Raw genomic sequence first — 19,689 nt, forward strand, 5'->3', positions numbered from 1 at the left:
GTTGGTGGACAAATATTTTGTGCACTATGGATTGCCTGCCAGAATACATTCTGACCAAGGACGAGACTTCAAGAGCCGATTAATCCGTGAGCTCTTGCGGTTATTGGGTATATGGAAGTCTCGGACAACTCTCTATCACCCCCAGGGGGATCCGCAACCCGAGAGATTCTATCGAACTTTGTTGTCAATGTTAGCGACACTAGGGGAGGAGAAGAAGCGTACTTGGAGTCAGCATGTAGGGTCGCTAGTTCATGCCTATAATAGCACGAAGAGCAATGCCACAGGGTATTCTCCCTATTTTTTGATGTTTGGGAGGGAGGCTAGGCTTCCCGTGGATATTTGTTTTGGGAGCATCTCCTGATGGAGCTGAGGAGAAGACTCATTCACAGTATGTGACAAACTTGAAACAGGATTTGCAGAGAGCTTATCAATTAGCCAATGACGCTGCTGATAAGGTACACAAGAGGAACAAAAGAGCTTTTGATCAACGAGTCAGTTTCCAAGCCTTGGAAGTGGGAGACAGGGTACTCCTTAAGAATCTGGGGTTGAAGGGGAAACATAAGTTGGAAGGCAAATGGAACGCTGTACCACATGTGATTGTGGGAAAACTGCCCAACCTAACGGTGTATAGGGTGAAGCCACAAACGGGTCAAGGTAGTGTGAGAACCCTACACAGAGATCATTTGTTACCAATTGGGACAGAAGTGAGACTGGCAGAAGGCATGGCTAGAGATGAAGTGCCAGTGAGACCACAGACTCGCAGGAGGGGAAAAGGAAAAGAGAGGGTAGAAAGGAGAGATGCGAGTCAAGACACTGGGGAGTCGACTGGATCGTTAGATGTAGAATACGAGAGGTCACATGCCTAGTACAGAGACTGTGTGGAGAAAGTGTTGAGGGAGGAGTCATTTAGTTACAATTCTCCATTGGCATCGGAGGATGATGCTCAAGCTATGTTTCTATCTGAGGGCAATGCCGATGAGTCTCAGGAAGAAGCAGATGACATTTGTAGTGTAGAGAACACCGATACAGAGTCAGAGGTGGAGAAGGAAAGACCTCTCTCAAGGAGGTCAAGGGAAAGACGGAGTATTGGGGAAGAGGTCAGCAAATGCCTTATGTCAGGGACGACTGGAAAGAGAAGAATAAAGCCAGTCAAAGGAGCTTGCAAAGAAAAGCGTCTGGACTTCTTTAAGTTACTTGAAGACGTTTCACCTCTCATCCGAGAGGCTTCTTCAGTTCTAAGGTCAAATGGTGGAGAGTCCCAGATATAAACCTGGTGGGAGTGTCCCCCCACAGAGGGACAAAAGGACCCCCTGATGATCCTCTAATCGCCTGAGCCAAGGTGTGGAACTGGGTGTGGGTCCCAATCAGCCAGAGTTTCGGGTGAGTTCATTGTGAAACCTGGCCCCACCTTATCATGCGAATTCCTGAGGTCAGATGGCCCAGGGTGTGAGTGGGCGTTAAGGCGTCTGGGAAGGGATCTCAAAACTGGATTATAGATGGCAGAGAGTTGGTGTCGTAAACCACCGCCTCTGTTCAAAGATGGTCGCTCACAGTCGACATAGATGGCTTCTTTCACTCCTCTTTCAAACCATCTGTCCTCTCTGTCCAAAATGTGAACATTGGCATCCTCGAAAGAGTGTCCTTTATCCTTAAGATGGACAGCTGAATCTTGTCCTGTGGAGGTGGCTCTTCTGTGTTGTGCCATGCGCTTGTGAAGTGGCTGTTTGGTCTCTCCAATGTAGAGGTCTGGGCATTCCTCGCTGCACTGTACGGCATACACCACATTGTTAAGTGTTACTCACCCGAAACTCTGGCTGATTGGGACCCACACCCAGTTCCACACCTTGGCTCAGGCGATTAGAGGATCATCAGGGGGTCCTTTTGTCCCTCTGTGGGGGGACACTCCCACCAGGTTTATATCTGGGACTCTCCACCATTTGACCTTAGAACTGAAGAAGCCTCTCGGATGAGAGGTGAAACGTCTTCAAGTAACGTAAAGAAGTCCAGACGCTTTTCTTTGCAAGCTCCTTTGACTACGATGACCTGGATGACTGAGAACCTTCACAGACAAGAATAAAGCCAGTTTTGAGACTGTCCTACGATGAACCAGGGAAGGCTAGTGACCAACCTATTACTATTGTTCACAGAGGGGTTGTGATAAAGTTGGGGAATGTGTAAATGAAGAAAAAAAAAAAGGTGAAGTTCCAAGAGTGTCTGTTATACATTCAAGATGTGTGGAGTTTTATTTGTTTTCAGCAGCCTTGGGTGATGTCTGATTAGGACATCCAGACAATTAGAAGGGGGAGGATGTAGCCCGGGTATATTTTATGGGGCTAAGTTTTATTTCCAGTTGGATATATCTGAATAGTTCTGTTGTTTATTTTACTGCGTTGGTAGTAGTGGTAAGGAAGTGTGTTTAGGTGCTTTTACTTTGAAAGGAAGGGAGCGGAAGGAGAGACGGGGTAGCAGCGTGCAGCCACGAGAGACCAGAGGAGAGAGAAAAGCGTGCGCGAGATGCGGCTAGCGTCTACAGAGACTTTTCCCAATGGACGGCAAGGATAAATCATCCCACGCCGACGGCTGAGTAACAGAGTGTGACTGTAAGGTGGTGCAGCCTGGAGTGGTTTGCACTGTTGCCTCAAAATATCCCTAGTTAGTGGCGTGCTAACTTGGCTAATCGGAGTTAGCCCTAAAGGCGGACTTCGCTGGGCGTCACCTGACCTGTACGGAGTGGGAGGCTACTGACTGCCAAGGCAGGCCGATCAAGTTTGCTGCTTAAAAGGAGTAAGCGTGCAGCTCGGTGACCTAAGGGACGGACCTCTCGGTGTGCTGTGAGTGTATTGTGGACAGAAGAATAAGGTTTACAGGTAGGAGCACCATTTTGTTTTCTTTTAGGACCGTTGGTTCCTACGCACCCTAGCATCGATCCAGGCCTGCACCGAGGGGACTTGGGAAACTGGGTGGTGTGTGAGAGAGTGTGTGTGTGTGTGTGGGGCCCATTACGGTAAAGAACTGTGTAACTGTTATTATTGTTATATTTTATCATTGCAAGAGACCTCTTACTTTATTGATTTATTAGGTGTTTACCAGTTCATTAAGTAAACCTGCTTGGTTTCAACAGAAGATCTTGTGTCTGGTACTGTTTCTTATCTATAGTTCAGAGTAAGATAAAGGTGTTATACGTATGTAACTCTGGGGAGCTTGCACTGAGGGCAACTGGGTAAGTTCAACGTAACTAGAACTCAGGGCGCACCCGGCTATAGTGGAGTACTGAGTCAGGGGCGCTACATTTATCAAGTTACCCAAATATTTCAGCAATTACAGAATTACATCTAAAAGAATATTAACATATCAGGATTTGCATTTTCTTCAGGAAACGCATTCTCTTTATAGTTAACCTTAGTGTGTAAAGATGACTCCCAATTTACATGAACTAATTGGAATCTATTAGATATGATTTACACAGTATTTGTAAAAGCTACCACATGCTAAAATCTCGGTAATAAAATTTCATGGTCGACAGTATTGAATGCAAATCTCAAACTGGTTGAGGGTTACTCAAACTCTTATAGCCTCTAGTGGCCCCCACCTAGTCGTAAAAACCTAAACATTCACATTCTTTCTAACTCCTAGCGAGCCTGACTTATGGCCTTGGCTCCCTATTTTGTCTACCTTCAACAACGGTGGGGGTGTAGTCTCCTGTGAAATGTGCTCTCTGTCTCCTCTACTATCAGAAAAAGCAAGGTCCTGACTCTCTGAAAACAGTATTTCTTATAACTCAGCAGTATAATGCATCATAAACAATATCATTCATTCACACTGAATCGGCAGTCTAATGTAATACAAATCAGTTTAATAACTGTAATAGTTATCACCTTCTTCTAATTCAGGAGAATAATACAAACTAAAACTACATAATAATTTCACAATCTTTAATTAGGGGTATAACATGGCATAAGATAATATTATAATCTCACAACAGGCAGTTAAGTCTGCAACACTTATTCCTAGTCCCAACTCTGGATAGTCACGTTTACGCAACAGTATAATATATATAACATGATTTAGTAACAGCAGTAATGTCCACACAGTTATTCATGGCAGTAGTCATTATAGCTATTTCAGCAGAGATAAAATGGGTTTAAAATTGAATTATTTACTTATCTCCTGCAGATAAAGTCAAATAAATGAAAATCTGTCATTTAATAACCTGAGTGAATTTAACCTGTGGCCCACTGAATGAGTTAAATATTGTTAAAAAAAAACATACCTAACTAGATAGTTACTCATTCACTGCATGTGAAGATGAAAAACATGACATCGAAGAAAATGCACGCTTATAAATTGACTTCAGAAGCATTCAGGAACACTTTGACTTAAAGAACATTAAAGTAGAAGACCTTTTGATTTGGCAGGACTCTTCACATGCTTTTCTTGCAAGAAGTATGTTGGTCAGAGAGACGACCAAGAATCTGACGTTGACTGAGTTCATTTCATTAAGTGCTTTTAAATCTAAACTATGAATCCTTGAGGCCAAGTCCATAACATGCAGCTGTTTCAATTAGATTGATTGTCATTTTAACTGATTTTTAAATTTTTAGTTGAATTTTATTGAATTTTATTTTTTTCATTTATTTTTGCATGCGTGTTGTTGCTGCATGTGTTTAATTGAGTAATTTCTGTAACTGTGAGACATTTGCTTCTGCCCATCTTGGCCAGGTCTCCCTTGAAAAGGAGGTTTTTAATCTCAATAGGACCTTCCTGGTTAAATAAAGATTATTAAAATAAATAAATAAATATAGACCTCTCAATTCCCTTTCACTGCAGGTGTCTGCAAAAATGGTCAGTAGAATTTTTCTTCAAGAACTACTTTGAGTACTTTTCAGAGGCTGTACTTTTTCACTTTTACTTAGGTTAAAAATTTGCTTCAGTAGTTCAACTTTTAAATGAATATTTTTTTAATCCAGGTATCTGTACTTCTACTACTACTACTACACTACTAAAGAAAGTGTGCACTTTTTCCTTGTCTGTTCATTTGGCTCTTCCTCTCCTCTGCCTGGGTGAGTGGCTTTCAGTTCAAGTTTCTCTGCGTCTGAGTTCTTGGAGCCTTCTTGTGCCTGCCCTGACTTCTTAGTTGTCTTGTTCAGGATCCCGTCCTGTAAGGGTGGGGGGCATCATTAACTTTCTGCTGATAGTGTTTCGAGAAAATAAAGTCATGAGGTAACCTAATAAGGTAACTTCAGATGTCTGACCTGTCTGTGATCAACAACATTAAGCAGCACTGAGGTCACAATGCAGCTGATGGTGTTGGCCAACATGAAGATCATCATCCTCTGCCAACGCCACAGCGGGATCTTAGTTTCACTACAACACAAATGGAGAAACTGCAGAGCTAAACAAGACTGGAAGGACAATTAGTGCTTTACAAAAAGGTAGAGTTGTGTGTGGGATTTCCCATGCACCCTTGAATGCACCATAGGTGTGCATGTGGGCAGCTTCATCTCAGAGACAAACAGCAGCTAAACAACTGACAGTGCGCGTGCTCATGAGACCGTATGTTTAAAGATGTACTTCACTTAGTCATGTTTTTGTTTAGCCATGTTTAGCATGTTTGATGACATATGAGCAGTTCTTTGTGCTTCTGTTTAAATGAGGTTATGCATAAGTGGCAGTTCGCTAACATAACAGATTTTATTACTGACTAGCTTCTAGCAGAGAGATTTGGTGTTTCTGTGCTCTGTGTACTGGATGTTAAATAGTGTGAAGTTGCTTTCATTGCCTGGAGTGTGGAACAAAACATGCCTGTTTTGTTCCACACTCATGTGAACATTAACAAATGTTCTGACCCGACACTCTGAAGCGATTGCTGCCAGCTCAGCTTTCATGGAACCTTCTAAACAAGTGCACTGCAATGAGATTTTAATGTCAGGTACTCCCCACCTGGACTTGGTGCCTAGTATCTGTCCAACAATGAGATTGGAGATCCCGACCCCAAACATCTGTACGGAGGTGGCCAGGCCGGTGGCAGTTCCCAGAGTCGCCTGAGGTACGACAAGGGGAATAGACGGCCACATGCTGGCCTGGAATGCCACACAGGCAGCAACAAGTTTAACATACTAGGAAATACATTAACTCATAGTAATAATTTACCATTTTAACTCGGACGTCTAAGATTTTATTTATCAAAAATGAATTAAAAAAATAAAATCCGCACTCACAGCAGCAAAAGAGTAGGTGACTCCCAGCCATATGGTTGAAACCAGAGGAGGGACAAAAGTGAAAGCCAGGAGTCCAAACACGGGCAGCGTGAAGACGGCGCTCGCCAATACAAAAACTCCCCGCAGACCCACATAATCCTGAAACACATGGCAGCGAGAGTGTTTCAAGATTCCTCCTGGACCTGATGAAGGTTTATTCCTATTAAAAGGAAGTTTTTCTTCCCACTGTCACAAAGTCCTTGCTCATGGGGGGTCTTAGTTTACCATATAAAGCACCCTACAGGGACGGTTGTTTTGATCTGGTGCAGTATGAATAAAATTGAATTGAAGACAGGAATAAGATTTGGGTTGAAATGAAAGATACATACAATGAGAACGCCCACGATGGGTGAGAGGACCACTAAGCTGTCATAGACTGCTCCCACAATATAAGCTGCCTCCTTCTGGCTGTAGTAGCTGTACTTATCCTGGATGAACTTGCTGGGATATGAAGAAAAAAAACAAACAAAAAAAAAGAAGACAGATGTGAATATTTAAGTTTAAGTTTCACGGATTACTCTGAAAGCGGTTCTACAGTGGCTTGCAAAAGTATTCGGCCCCTTGAACTTTCCCACATTTTGTCACATTACAGCCACAAACATGAATCAATTTGATTGGAATTCCACATGAAAGACCAATACAAAGTGGTGTACATGTGAGAAGTGGAATGAAAATTATACACATTGAATTTCTTGCAAGGATTTCAGTTTCTATATGTGCCAACCTGGTAGAGACATACCCTAAAAGACTGGCAGCTGTAATTGCAGCAAAAGGTGGTTCTACAAAGTATTGACTCAGGGAGCTGAATAATTACGCACACAAACCACTTTTTAGTTATTTATTTGTAAAAAATGTTTGGAGTTTATGGTTTTCATTTCACTTCTCACATGTACACCACTTTGTGTTGGTCTTTCATGTGGAATTCAAATAAAATTGATTCAGGTTTGTGGCTGTAATGTGACAAAATGTGGGAAAGTTCAAGGGGGCCGAATACTTTTGCAAGCCACTGTACATGCACAAGCCTGTATGCTCACACTTTATACTGAGAACTCTACCTTGCATCAGCAATGAAGGGGAAGATGCCGTTGTAGAAGAACATGATGGTAAGAACCAGCAGCCAGTATCTTACTGACAGGAGCTTCACATCCTGAATCCTCTACACATAAAAACACACAACAATAAATGATGCTCCCCACACAGATCACTAGTGTGTCCATAATACTGAAAAATTAAGGTTTTAATCTTCAGTGTTATGTATGCATGTTGTTATTATTAAAGGATATTGATTGTACCACTTTGCGAGACTCTTCTTGGATGGCTCCATCGAGACCCAGCTGTCTCACTCCAATCTTGTCCAAGGTGCTGACAATGACAGCAGAAGCAAAGCCCAGCACACACAACAGTGCGCCTAAGAAACAATAACATGAGAAACCCAGGTCACATGGCACCACACCATAATTCTTGAGATTTCTTCGCATTCGTCACCTACCACCCCAGAGTGTCCACTGCATGCCATATTTTTCTTCAAACGTCTGCGTGAGGAAGAAGTTCAACACCGAGCCCAGCCGCGAGAAGGCCAGGGTCAGGCTGAAAGCCAAAGCCAACTCCTTCCCTTTGAACCAGAAGGTTGTGATGCGTTTCTGAACAACTAATGAAGAAGGAGAAAGGTAACTGAGCGGTTAAGAAATGCTCCTCAAAGGCGATGCTGCAGAGAATATTTGTTCATATCCATGAAGGGAACTTACCAGTCAGAGATCCATTGCCTGATCCAAACAGCAGACGGCCGGTGAGCATTAGCGGCAGCAAGTAGGGAGATCCCTTGAAGTGGGAGCCGAGAGCAAACAGCGATGAGCCCAAAACACAGAGAAAAGAGAAGAGAACCACACCGACTGCAAAGAGGAGCAAAAGAAATGGTTGTACCATCACTTTACTGTCAGTAGATTAAAAATAACTGCAGACCATGCAGAGAGAAAACATAAAACAAAACTTACAGCGATTTCCTAATTTGTCAATGAGGAATCCAGCCAGGATCACCACTATTGCATTCCTGTTGATAACAGAAAGAAGCTTCTCATTGATAAGCCACTTTTCTGCATTTTCACAGTGAAATCAATGCATTAACATGCTTACGTCCAAGCATAGATGGCATAGAGAAGATTGTACTGCTGAGGGGTCATCCCCAGTCCCTCCACACAGTCCACTGTCCCGTTGATCACCGTCGCATTGGGACACGTCAGGTTCTGTCAAAAAACAACGGTCAAACATTAAAAACAACATCAGTCTTTCCCTACTGATAATCAAGTCATGCAATATTGATGCGATCTGTAAGCAGCGCTGCCTCTTGCTCACCCCTTGGAAATGATCCTGTAACACACTGGGAATGTCAAAGCAAAAGTAGGACCCAAAGGTCAGCAGACAGTTAAAGAAGAGCACCACAAAGCGATAGTATGCTGCAAGACAGTGACGCACAATAAAGAAAGGGCAACATCACGTGATTTTAAAAGGCAGCAGCCTCAGATCAATATAGCAAATACTTGTTATGTCTGAGGACATTTTTGGCTTTCAACAAAGCGCTATTGTGCGACCCGGCATGTTTTGGTTTTTAGCTTGCTTTTAAGGAGAAAAAAGTATGTAATTCTGTAATCCCAGTGGAAGTATAAAATGCTGAGATTTTAGGGAAGTGTGTTCAGGGTTACAAGCAGAGGTCTGGTTTGTATCAGTAATCTGTGCTGACTTGCTGTGTTTTTAATAAATAACTTTGCAGTGAGACGTACCTTTTTCCGCCGGCTGCGCCATCGCGTTATCTTTAAAACAAAGGGTCAAAAATCATATCCTTTGCTGTCGTTTACGTCAACAGAGTGAGCGGCTGCTACACTTCTTCTGCAGCTGATGTTGGGAAACTCATATCTTAAAACCATGTGGACGGAGTATTTGTTGCTTAGTAACCTACAGCTGTCTTGGCCCCTTCTCCAGCATGTGGGTCTAGCATACCGAGTGTCACGTTTCTGGGTCAGTTTGACCCAGCGAGTCCTGCCAGGAAACGTTGCAGTAAGGAGGAAATAGAAGAGGACAGGCTGAAAGTGAAGGAGAGGAAGGAGGCGAGAGAGCGGCGAGAGCCCATGAGAAGGAGGAGAGGTGACAGGAGCAGCAGAGGTTTGTTTGTTTAAAGAGACCACTGAGTCCACAGATCTCAAGCTCAAAGGGAGAGAGTTCCAGTCTGACAAAAGATGAGTCTGAAGAAGTTTTCAGTTTCTATGCCATATGTCAGAAAAAGATCTAGAGTTCGACATGGATGTGAAAATCACCCACGACAATCATTTTATCTGAGCTGAGCACTAAATCAGGTAAAAAGTCTGAGAAATATGGCACAAACTCTAAGTAAGTCCCAGATGGATGATAGATAACAAAAAATAAAAAAGGTTTTTGTGTGTTCCAGCTGGGGTGGAAAAGGCTAAGCATCAGGCTTTCGAATGAATTAAGATTCCTTCTGGGTCTTTGGTTGATTAACAAGGTGGAGTTAAGATTGCGGATTTTATGTGTAAATTTAACAGGGGGAAAGAAGCTGCAGACAGTGTTAAATCCTCCCAATTCTTTCAATCTTTGGGCTGAAGGAAGGACAGTACTCGGTTTATAGATGCTCAATCAACAATCCTTAATTCCATACAATTCAACACTTTATGAGCATAAACCATCTGGATGGGGAGACATACATGAAGAGGGTCACAGCAAATCTCAAACTGGTTGAGGGTTACTCAAACTCTTATAGCCTCTAGTGGCCCCCACCTAGTTGTAAAAACCTAAACATTCACATTCTTTCTAACTCCTAGCGAGCCTGACTTATGGCCTTGGCTCCCTATTTTGTCTACCTTCAACAACGGTGGGGGTGTAGTCTCCTGTGAAATGTGCTCTCTGTCTCCTCTACTATCTTAAAAAGCAAGGTCCTGACTCTCTGAAAACAGTATTTCTTATAACTCAGCAGTATAATGCATCATAAACAATATCATTCATTCACACTGAATCAGCAGTCTAATGTATTACAAATCAGTTTAATAACTGTAATAGTTATCACCTTCTTCTAATTCAGGAGAATAATACAAACTAAAACTACATAATAATTTCACAATCTTTAATTAGGGGTATAACATGGCATAAGATAATATTATAATCTCACAACAGGCAGGTAAGTCTGCAACACTTATTCCTAGTCCCAACTCTGGATAGTCACGTTTACGCAACAGTATAATATATATAACATGATTTAGTAACAGCAGTAATGTCCACACAGTTATTCATGGCAGTAGTCATTATAGCTATTTCAGCAGAGATAAAATGTGTTTTAAAATTGAATTATCTACTTATGTCCTGTAGATAAAGTCAAATAAATGAAAATCTGTCATTTAATAACCTGAGTGAATTTAACCTATGGCCCACTGAATGAGTTAAATATTGTTTTTAAAAAAACATACCTAACTAGATAGTTACTCATTCACTGCATGTGAAGATGAAAAACATGACATTGAAGAAAATGCACGCTTATAAATTGACTTCAGAAGCATTTGGGAACACTTTGACTTAAAGAACATTGAAGTAGAAGACCTTTTTGATTTGGCAGGACTCTTCAAATGCTTTTCTTGCAAGAAGTATGTTGGTCAGAGAGACGACCAAGAATCTGACGTTGACTGAGTTCATTTCATTAAGTGCTTTTAAATCTAAACTATGAATCCTTGAGGCCAAGTCCATAACATGCAGCTGTTTCAATTAGATTGATTGTCATTTTAACAGATTTTTAAATTTTTAGTTGAATTTTATTGAATTTTATTTTTTTCATTTATTTTTGCATGCGTGTTGTTGCTGCATGTGTTTAATTGAGTAATTTCTGTAACTGTGAGACATTTGCTTCTGCCCATCTTGGCCAGGTCTCCCTTGAAAAGGGGGTTTTTAATCTCAATAGGACCTTCCTGGTTAAATAAAGATTATTAAAATAAATAAATAAATATAGACCTCTCAATTCCCTTTCACTGCAGGTGTCTGCAAAAATGGTCAGTAGAATTTTTCTTCAAGAACTACTTTGAGTACTTTTCAGAGGCTGTACTTTTTCACTTTTACTTAGGTTAAAAATTTGCTTCAGTAGTTCAACTTTTAAATGAATATTTTTTTAATCCAGGTATCTGTACTTCTACTACTACTACTACACTACTAAAGAAAGTGTGCACTTTTTCCTTGTCTGTTCATTTGGCTCTTCCTCTCCTCTGTCTGGGTGAGCGGCTTTCAGTTCAAGTTTCTTCTTGTGCCTGCCCTGACTTCTTGGTTGTCTTGTTCAGGATCCCGTCCTGTAAGGGTGGGGGGCATCATTAACTTTCTGCTGATAGTGTTTCGAGAAAATAAAGTCATGAGGTAACTTCAGATGTCTGACCTGTCTGTGATCAACAACATTGTTGTGGCCATTTTTGTTGAATGTTTATAAAACGCAATTTGTATTAATTTTTGTTTTTTCTTTAAAGTTGTAAGAATATGCTGACCTAGTTTTGTTATGTAAATTTGTAATTCATTTTATTAGAAAAGGTTTTGGAAAGTGATTGGTTTATTAGCTTATGGGCCCTCCCATTAATCACGGGATTAAGAACACCCTGGAGGGGTGTGGTAAGGATGTTTTTTTTTGTTTGCCAAATGTCTGATGGGGACTCGGGAGGGTTAGGAAATGATTTTTTGACAACTTTTGAAGTTGTTAAAGCAAATTAAGTTAACTTTCATTTAATTTTAAGCTTTAAGAAGTTATTTGGTTGATTTTTGTTTATAATTTTGCACGAAATAAACGCCATATGATTTTAAAACAATGGAGTCAGAAGTGCGTTCTAAAACAAACCTCCCGTTGCCACCCACGGCCTTTTCTTGGACTTTTTTGGTGTTTGGAACATAAAAGTCCGTGACATTTAAGTCAAAAAATCATTTGATTCGCTTGGATGTCAACTTGGAATCTGGGAGAAACTTGCAAGATTGGACTTGGAAGATTGCATCTTCGCAGAATGGACTGAAAAAATGACGTAAAGTTTGTGAGTAAATATGAAACTTTGTTTGGATGAGCCGAGACGCTGAGCTGCAACATGAAACATTTGTATTAAACAATTATCTTTTGGACCGTGTGAAACGACTTTTGTGGTTAGAATGGAGGAACAAGAAAGAGAGCTTTTTAATTTGATTAAAAAACGCAGAGCGAAACTTGGCGTTCTGACAAAAAAACAAAATGACATTAATGCTCTCATTGATGCTGGAGAATCAAAAGCTTCCATAGATGAACACATGAAAACATTTAATGATTATTTGGGAGAGTTTATGGACTTACAGACTTCAGTTCAAAAATTGCTGAACGATGATGAAAAGGAAACAGATCACAGCGATTGGTATGAACCTAAGCTGATCGGTTTTAAAGACTTTCTGCATGAAATCGACACTTGGATAAATGCAGACCCTGATCCACAAAAGGATGAAGTTGCAGCCTCTAATGTTGAATCAAAGGTAGCATCGCATGATAGTGTCTCACAAGTAGCGCAAGAAACGAGCGACATGATTTCTGAACGAGTTGCTAAACCTGTCAGCAAGGGCTCTAGTAAAGCGCCCAGTAATGTTACATCAGCCTTAAGTTTAAGGAGTAAAAGCTCGCGTGCAGCTTCAATGGCGCTGATGGAAGCTGAGTTGGAAAGAGCCGCTTTGAAAGCGGAGGCGGACGCACTGCAAGAAAAACATGCACTCGAACTGGAAGAAGTTCAATTAAAAGCAAGAAAAGAAGCATTGGCTCTAAGAACTAAGTTGGTTATGGCAGATGCAAAAATGCAAATTTTCACCTCTGCTCAGGATCAGCAGAGCCTTGATTCCAGGGCTGAGGTTGAATCAGAAGCTCCTTCTGGAACATCTACTGAGTTCATACCTGCTGCTACAGCTCAAAAGGACAAAGAAAGCCCCTTTAGTTCATTCACCTTTGCCAATGCCTCTAGAGACGCATGCACCTGCTAAGGTTAAACCAGAAGGGGAAAGCCCAAGGCCAATCTCTTCCCAGGTTGATGTCCGCAGCAGTGCCCTAACAGAGATCATGAGAAAGCAAAATGAGATTACTGAGATGCTTGTAAAACAACAGAGGTTGTCACTGCTTCCAGCAATAGAAATTCCTGTTTTTGGTGGTGATCCTTTGCATTTTAGATCCTTTCTTAAGGCGTTTGAGCAAGGAATAGAAACTAAGACTGATAACATGCAGGATAGGCTTTATTATTTAGAACAGTTTACTACAGGACAGCCCAGAATTTTAGTGAGAAGCTGCATCCACATGAGTCCACAGACAGCTTATGTTGAGGCAAAAAAGCAGCTTGAGTGGAATTTTGGTAACAGAGCAAAGATAACATCTGCATTTATAGACAAGGCTCTTAACTGGTCAGTTTTAAAGTCTGATGATGCTTCAGCATTACGAGCTTACACATTCTTTCTAAGAAGCTGCTTCAACACAATGGATGAAGCTGAGTTTCTTGATGAGCTGGAAAATTCAACCAATATGAGGATTCTTGTTTCGAAGTTGCCTTTTAGACTTCGCGATAAATGGCGAATAATGGTTGTTGATATAACAGAAAAGTGCAATCGCAGAGCAAGATTTAAAGATCTTCTTGATTTTCTTGAAAAGCAAACAAGAGCTGCATTAGATCCTGTTTTTGGAGAGAGTCAAAACACAAAAGAAAAGATGGCTTCAAAACCATCAAAGGCACCGTTTAAAACTAAAAGAGGTAGCTTTGCTACTTCTGTTGCTGTAGTTTCAGAACAGAACAATGACAAACACAAACTGGAACGTATTCAAATAAGCCACGGTGCTTGTTTTGTGACCAAAATCATTTTTTGGACGTATGTGACTCATTCAAACTAAAAGCCAACAAAGAAAAGGTGACATTCCTTAAGAGTAAAGGTTTATGCTTTGGTTGCTTACAGAGAGGCCACATGAGTAAAGCTTGTCCACATCGTTTGATGTGCCACACCTGTAATAAAAAATCACCCTACTGTTCTCCACATACACTCAAAAGAACGGCAGTGGCAAGCAGCTAAAGCTGTCTGTAAAGAATCATCAGTCTCAAATGCTCTTGTTTCTTTGAACTTTGGTAGCCATACTGGGGCCGGGGCCGGGGCTGATGAATGTGCCTTGTCAGTTGTTCCAGTAAAAGTGAAGTTGGAAAATGGGACGAAGGTTGTTGAGACATATGCCTTTCTTGATCGAAAGCTCTGCAACTTTTTGCACCGAGGCGTTGATGATGCTGTTAAATGCATCTGGAAAGAAAGTGGAAATCATGTTAAAGACTATGGGTCAGGAAAGGCCAGTAAGTAGCTATAAACTTTTTGGTATGGAAGTAGCTGCTTTAAAACAGAATGAGTATTTGAGGTTGCCTGATGTGTACACTCAAAAGGCTATTCCTGTCACTAAAGAAAATATCCCTAATGAACAAGACTTAAGAAAATGGCCTTACTTAAAAGATGTTGAGTTGACACCGATAAATGCTGGCATTGGGCTGCTTATTGGTGTGAATTCTCCCAAAGCGCTGGAACCTTGGAGAATCATTAACAGTGAGGGTAATGGACCCTATGCTGTGCTAACTCATCTTGGTTGGGTTGTCAATGGGCCACTCAATCTGGGTAGTCAAAAGGATGAGCATGATGCTAGTTTTGTCCAGGTAAACTGCATTTCTATAAGTAGTTTAGAAGAAATGCTGGTTAAACAGTATAATCAAGATTTTGTGGAGAACCAGTGTAATGAGCGTGCAGAAATGTCTGTAGAAGATAAACAGTTCATGAACATAATGTCAGAGTCAGCTGTGCTTAAAGATGGTCATTATTACTTGAAATTACCCTTTTGTAAACCTGAAGTAAGAATGCCAAACAACAAGCAGGTAGCTCAGCAGAGGGCGCAATATCTGCTAAAACGGTTTCAGAAGGATCAGTTATTCTTTGAAGAATACAAAGAATTCATGCACAATGTTAGTATGGAGGGACATTCAGAAATCATACCACAAGAACAGTTGAAGCATGAGGAAGGAAAGGTGTGGTATATACCTCATCATGGGGTCTACCACCCCCGCAAGAAAACACTGCGTGTTGTGTATGACTGTGCTTCAACATTTGCTGGAGCATCACTGAACAAAGAGCTATTACAAGGCCCAGATCTGGCTAGCACTTTATTAGGTGTGCTGATTCGCTTTCGGCAGGGTCCAATAGCGCTTATGACAGACATTAAAGGGATGTTTCATCAGGTCAGAGTAGCTGAGGAACACGTAAACTTTTTACGTTTTCTCTGGTGGCCCGATGGTGACATCACAAAACAGCTGGTGGAACATAGGATGTTAGTCCACATTTTTGATGCAGTATCCTCCCCCAGCTGTGCCACCTATGCACTACTAAAGACTGCTGATGACAACCAACATCTGTACCCAGAGGAGGTTATACATACAATCAGGCACAGCTTTTATGTAGATGACTGTCTTAAATCTACCCAGTCTGTTGAGCAGGCCGTCTCACTTTATCAGCAGCTTACTGAGGTGTATGCCAAGGGGGGATTTAAGCTCAATAAGTGGGTATGTAGTGATCGCTCTGTCCTCTGTCAGATCCCGGAGGAAAATAGAGCCACAGGTGTAAAGATGCTGGACCTTAGTCGGGACCAGCTCCCCACAGAAAGAGCCCTCGGTGTGCAATGGGATATTGAACATGATGTTTTCACATTCAGTATTGTGAACAAGGACAAACCACTTACAAGACGTGGTATTCTGTCCAATGTCAGCTCCATTTACGACCCTTTGGGTTTCTTAGCTCCAGTCATTCTGTCTGCAAAACAAATTCTGCAACATCTATGTAAACTGAGGTTTGGCTGGGATGAGACAATACCAGCAGAAATGGCACAAACTTGGCAAAAATGGGTTGAGGATTTAGTTCTTCTTAACAAGTTTAGTATTAGTAGATGTGCCACACCCAAAGGATTTGGGGAGGTAAAAAGTGCACAGCTGCATCACTTTTGTGATGCCAGTAAAACTGGGTATGGTGCTGTATCATATCTTAGGCTATCTAATAGCAAGCAGGAAGTGTGTGTTTCCTTTATTATTGGTAAAGCAAGGGTGGCGCCGTTAAAACAAGTCACCATCCCACGTCTTGAGCTGGCTGCTGCAGTTTTAGCTGTGCGCTTGGACAAAATGCTGTCAGTTGAACTTAAGCTTAATCTGAGTGAATCAGTCTTTTGGTCTGACAGCACAACTGTGCTACAGTACATTGCAAACACAACCACACGGTTCAAAACATATGTAGCTAACAGAGTTTCCATCATTCATGCTTTGACAAAAGTTGAGCAGTGGAGGTACATTGGTTCAAAGCTGAATCCAGCTGATGCAGCCTCTCGAGGAATGACGGTTGGCTGTTTCCTGAAATCTTCCACCTGGATCAGTGGTCCAGAATTTCTCAGTAAACCTGTTGTTCACTGGCCAGTAGGCAAGAATTATGTATCTGTCCATTTGGAAGCTGACCCAGAAATAAAAGGGGAGGGCCTGATGTGTGCAGCTGTGCTGAAAGAAGATGTGTGTCCCACTACTAAGCTGCTGATGTACTTCTCCAGCTGGACAAAATTAAAAAGGTGTGTGGCATGGATCCTGAAAGTAAAAGAAAGACTTAAACTGCAAACAACGCTGGACACGCACTGTGAAAATCAAATATGTGCTAAAGAAGATGGGAACACTCTGCTCAAAACTGATGATTTGTCCATGGCTGAGGAGGCTATAGTGAGCTTTGTGCAGAGAAAACATTACGCTGATGAAATGACTGCCCTAAACTCCGGCACTGTAAGGAAGTCAAGTCATCTGTATAAGCTTGATCCTGTAGTTATTAATGGTGTCCTGAGAGTGGGTGGAAGACCGAGCAAAGCAGATTTACCCGAGGAAACAAAACATCCTGCAATTTTGCCAAAAGAAAGCCACGTTTCAAAGCTTATTCTTCAACATATTCATGAAAAGGTTGGTCACAGAGGAAGAAATCACATGCTTTCAACCCTTCGCCGTCAATACTGGATCCCTCATGCTAATTCAGCAGCTAGAAAAATAATCAAAGACTGTATAGTGTGTCAAAGACAACGGCAAAAGCCAGGTGAGCAGAAAATGTCTGACCTTCCTATTGACAGAATCTCAGCTGATCTTCCACCATTTACTTATGTTGGTGTTGATCTTTATGTGTATGGTGTAATTTGAAGTGTAACTGGTTTGCATTATTATGCTTTGTCCACACACACACACACACTTCTCAATTTTAAATATGAAGAACAGCAACTTTATTCTTGGACTCTGCCTGTTTTGTTCCACACTCATGTGAACATTAACAAATGTTCTGACCCGACACTCTGAAGCGATTGCTGCCAGCTCAGCTTTCATGGAACCTTCTAAACAAGTGCACTGCAATGAGATTCTAATGTCAGGTACTCCCCACCTGAGGACATTTTTGGCTTTCAACAAAGCGCTATTGTGCGACCCGGCACGTTTTGGTTTTTAGCTTGCTTTTAAGGAGAAAAAAGTATGTAATTCTGTGATCCTAGTGGAAGTATAAAATGCTGAGATTTTAGGGAAGTGTGTTCAGGGTTACAAGCAGAGGTCTGGTTTGTATCAGTAATCTGTGCTGACTTGCTGTGTTTTTAATAAATAACTTTGCAGTGAGACGTACCTTTTTCCGTCGGCTGCGCCATTGCGTTATCTTTAAAACAAAGGGTCAAAAATCATATCCTTTGGTGTCGTTTACGTGAACAGAGTGAGCGGCTGCTACGCTTCTTCTGCAGCTGATGTTGGGAAACTCATATCTTAAAACCATGTGGACGGAGTGTTTGTTGCTTAGTAACCTACAGCTGTCTTGGCCCCTCCACCAGCATGTGGGTCTGGCACACCGAGTGTCACGGTTCTGGGTCAGTTTGACCCAGCGAGTCCTGCCAGGAAACATTGCAGTAAGGAGGAAATAGAAGAGGACAGGCTGAAAGTGAAGGAGAGGAAGGAGGCGAGAGAGCGGCGAGAGCTCTCTCGCCTCCTTCCTCCGAAGGAGGAGAGGTGACAGGAGCAGCAGAGGAGGAGAGAAGCGGCCAAGGCCAAGACCCTCAAGAGTCTCCGGCCAGAAAACTGCCTCAAATGCATCACTGTCTGCATACTTAACTTGAACTTAACTTTCCAAGTACAATTTGAGGCTAACTTTAAAAATTAAATAAATATGTTAGGGTGACCAAAGGCCCTTTTTTCCCCGGTCATATCCACTTTTCACGTTCTGTCCGGGGCGTCCTGGGGAATTTTCGAGATGGATGAAAATGTCCGGGTTTTCCTATAGGCATACAGAGGACCCATATGTGCGACTTTGTCCCCGAACTGCTGCGTTGTAAGTGGTTGTTCCGTGCTCACAGACGGGACAGAGTGCGCAGCAGCGCGCTGAAAAGATGCCACAAGATGCCAAAGTGCAAGTGCATCTTTTTAGACAAACTGCAAAACAAATTTCCCATTTACCATCCCTCGGAATAAATGGGAGATCAGATGTTGGAAGACGGCAGGGCTGTTGCAGAGACCGAAGGGCATCACCAGGTACTCCCAGTGCCCGTTAGGGGTGATGAAGGCCGTCTTCCATTTCTCCCCTTCCCTGATGCGCACCAAATTGTAGGCGCTGCGCAGGTCCAGTTTGGTGAAGATGCAGGCCTGGGAGAGGGAGTCGAGTGCGGTGGATAGCAGAGGAAGAGGATGGCGGTTCTTGATAGTGACTTTATTCAGGCCCCGATAATCTATACAGGGGTGGAGCCCACCATCTTTCTTCTTGACGAAGAAGAATCCAGCAGCAGCAGGAGAGGTGGAAGGGCGAATGAAGCCCTGTTGGAGAGCCTCAGCAACGTACTCTGGCCTTAGTCTCTTCAGAAGACAGAGAGAACAGGAGACCACGAGGGGGGACCGCTCCCGGGAGGAGCTCAATGGCCATGTCATAGGAATGATGAGGAGGTAGAGTGGAGGCTTGCCTCTTACTGAAGACCTCAGATAGGTTGTGGTAAGCCGGAGGGATCTTATCCAGATCGATGGGCTCCGGGGGAGAGGCCTCTTCTGACTTGGAGTTCATTTCAGTCCGAGGGAGAAGGCAGCGGCGTGGAAACTGGAGACCCCAATCCAGGATCTGGCAGGAAGACCAGGAGATATGGGGGTCATGTTGACGGAACCAGGGGTATCCTAGGATGAGAGGAGAGGAAGTGGCCGAGACTACTAGAAACCGGATTTCCTCCTGATGATCCCCGATAGACATGCAAACCGGCCGGGTCTGGAACTGGATCGGGTAGGGTTGTAGGGGTCTCCCATCTACTGAGGTCACCGGGAGAAATCGATCAACAAGAGTCAACGGAATGCGAAGTCGAGAGGCTAGTTTTTGGTCGATG

General features: G+C 42.4%; 1 protein-coding gene across 2 annotated transcripts; it reads right to left on the reverse strand.

Annotated features, from left to right (window-relative positions):
* Positions 1-4,217: 4,217 nt before the first annotated feature.
* Positions 4,218-9,457, reverse strand: LOC148101742 (lysosomal dipeptide transporter MFSD1-like). 2 transcript variants are annotated; one of them, XM_087845087.1, is made up of 13 exons: positions 9,032-9,457; positions 8,607-8,707; positions 8,388-8,497; positions 8,249-8,304; positions 8,003-8,146; positions 7,747-7,905; positions 7,550-7,665; positions 7,313-7,413; positions 6,587-6,698; positions 6,219-6,356; positions 5,941-6,080; positions 5,253-5,364; positions 4,218-5,156 (listed from the first exon to the last, which is right to left on the reverse strand). In XM_087845087.1, the coding sequence occupies exons 1-13, from the start codon at positions 9,051-9,053 to the stop codon at positions 4,992-4,994; spliced, it is 1,476 nt and encodes a 491-aa protein (XP_087701213.1). In that variant the 5' UTR covers positions 9,054-9,457; the 3' UTR covers positions 4,218-4,991. The 2 variants fall into 2 exon arrangements, with proteins under 2 accessions (XP_087701213.1, XP_087701214.1); XM_087845088.1 differs by lacking the exon at positions 8,607-8,707 and having other exon boundaries at positions 9,032-9,451.
* Positions 9,458-19,689: the final 10,232 nt, after the last annotated feature.

This window comes from Neolamprologus brichardi, chromosome 8 (genome assembly GCF_056152115.1).
Source record: "Neolamprologus brichardi isolate AB-2024 chromosome 8, ASM5615211v1, whole genome shotgun sequence".
Taxonomy (NCBI): Eukaryota; Metazoa; Chordata; class Actinopteri; order Cichliformes; family Cichlidae; genus Neolamprologus; species Neolamprologus brichardi.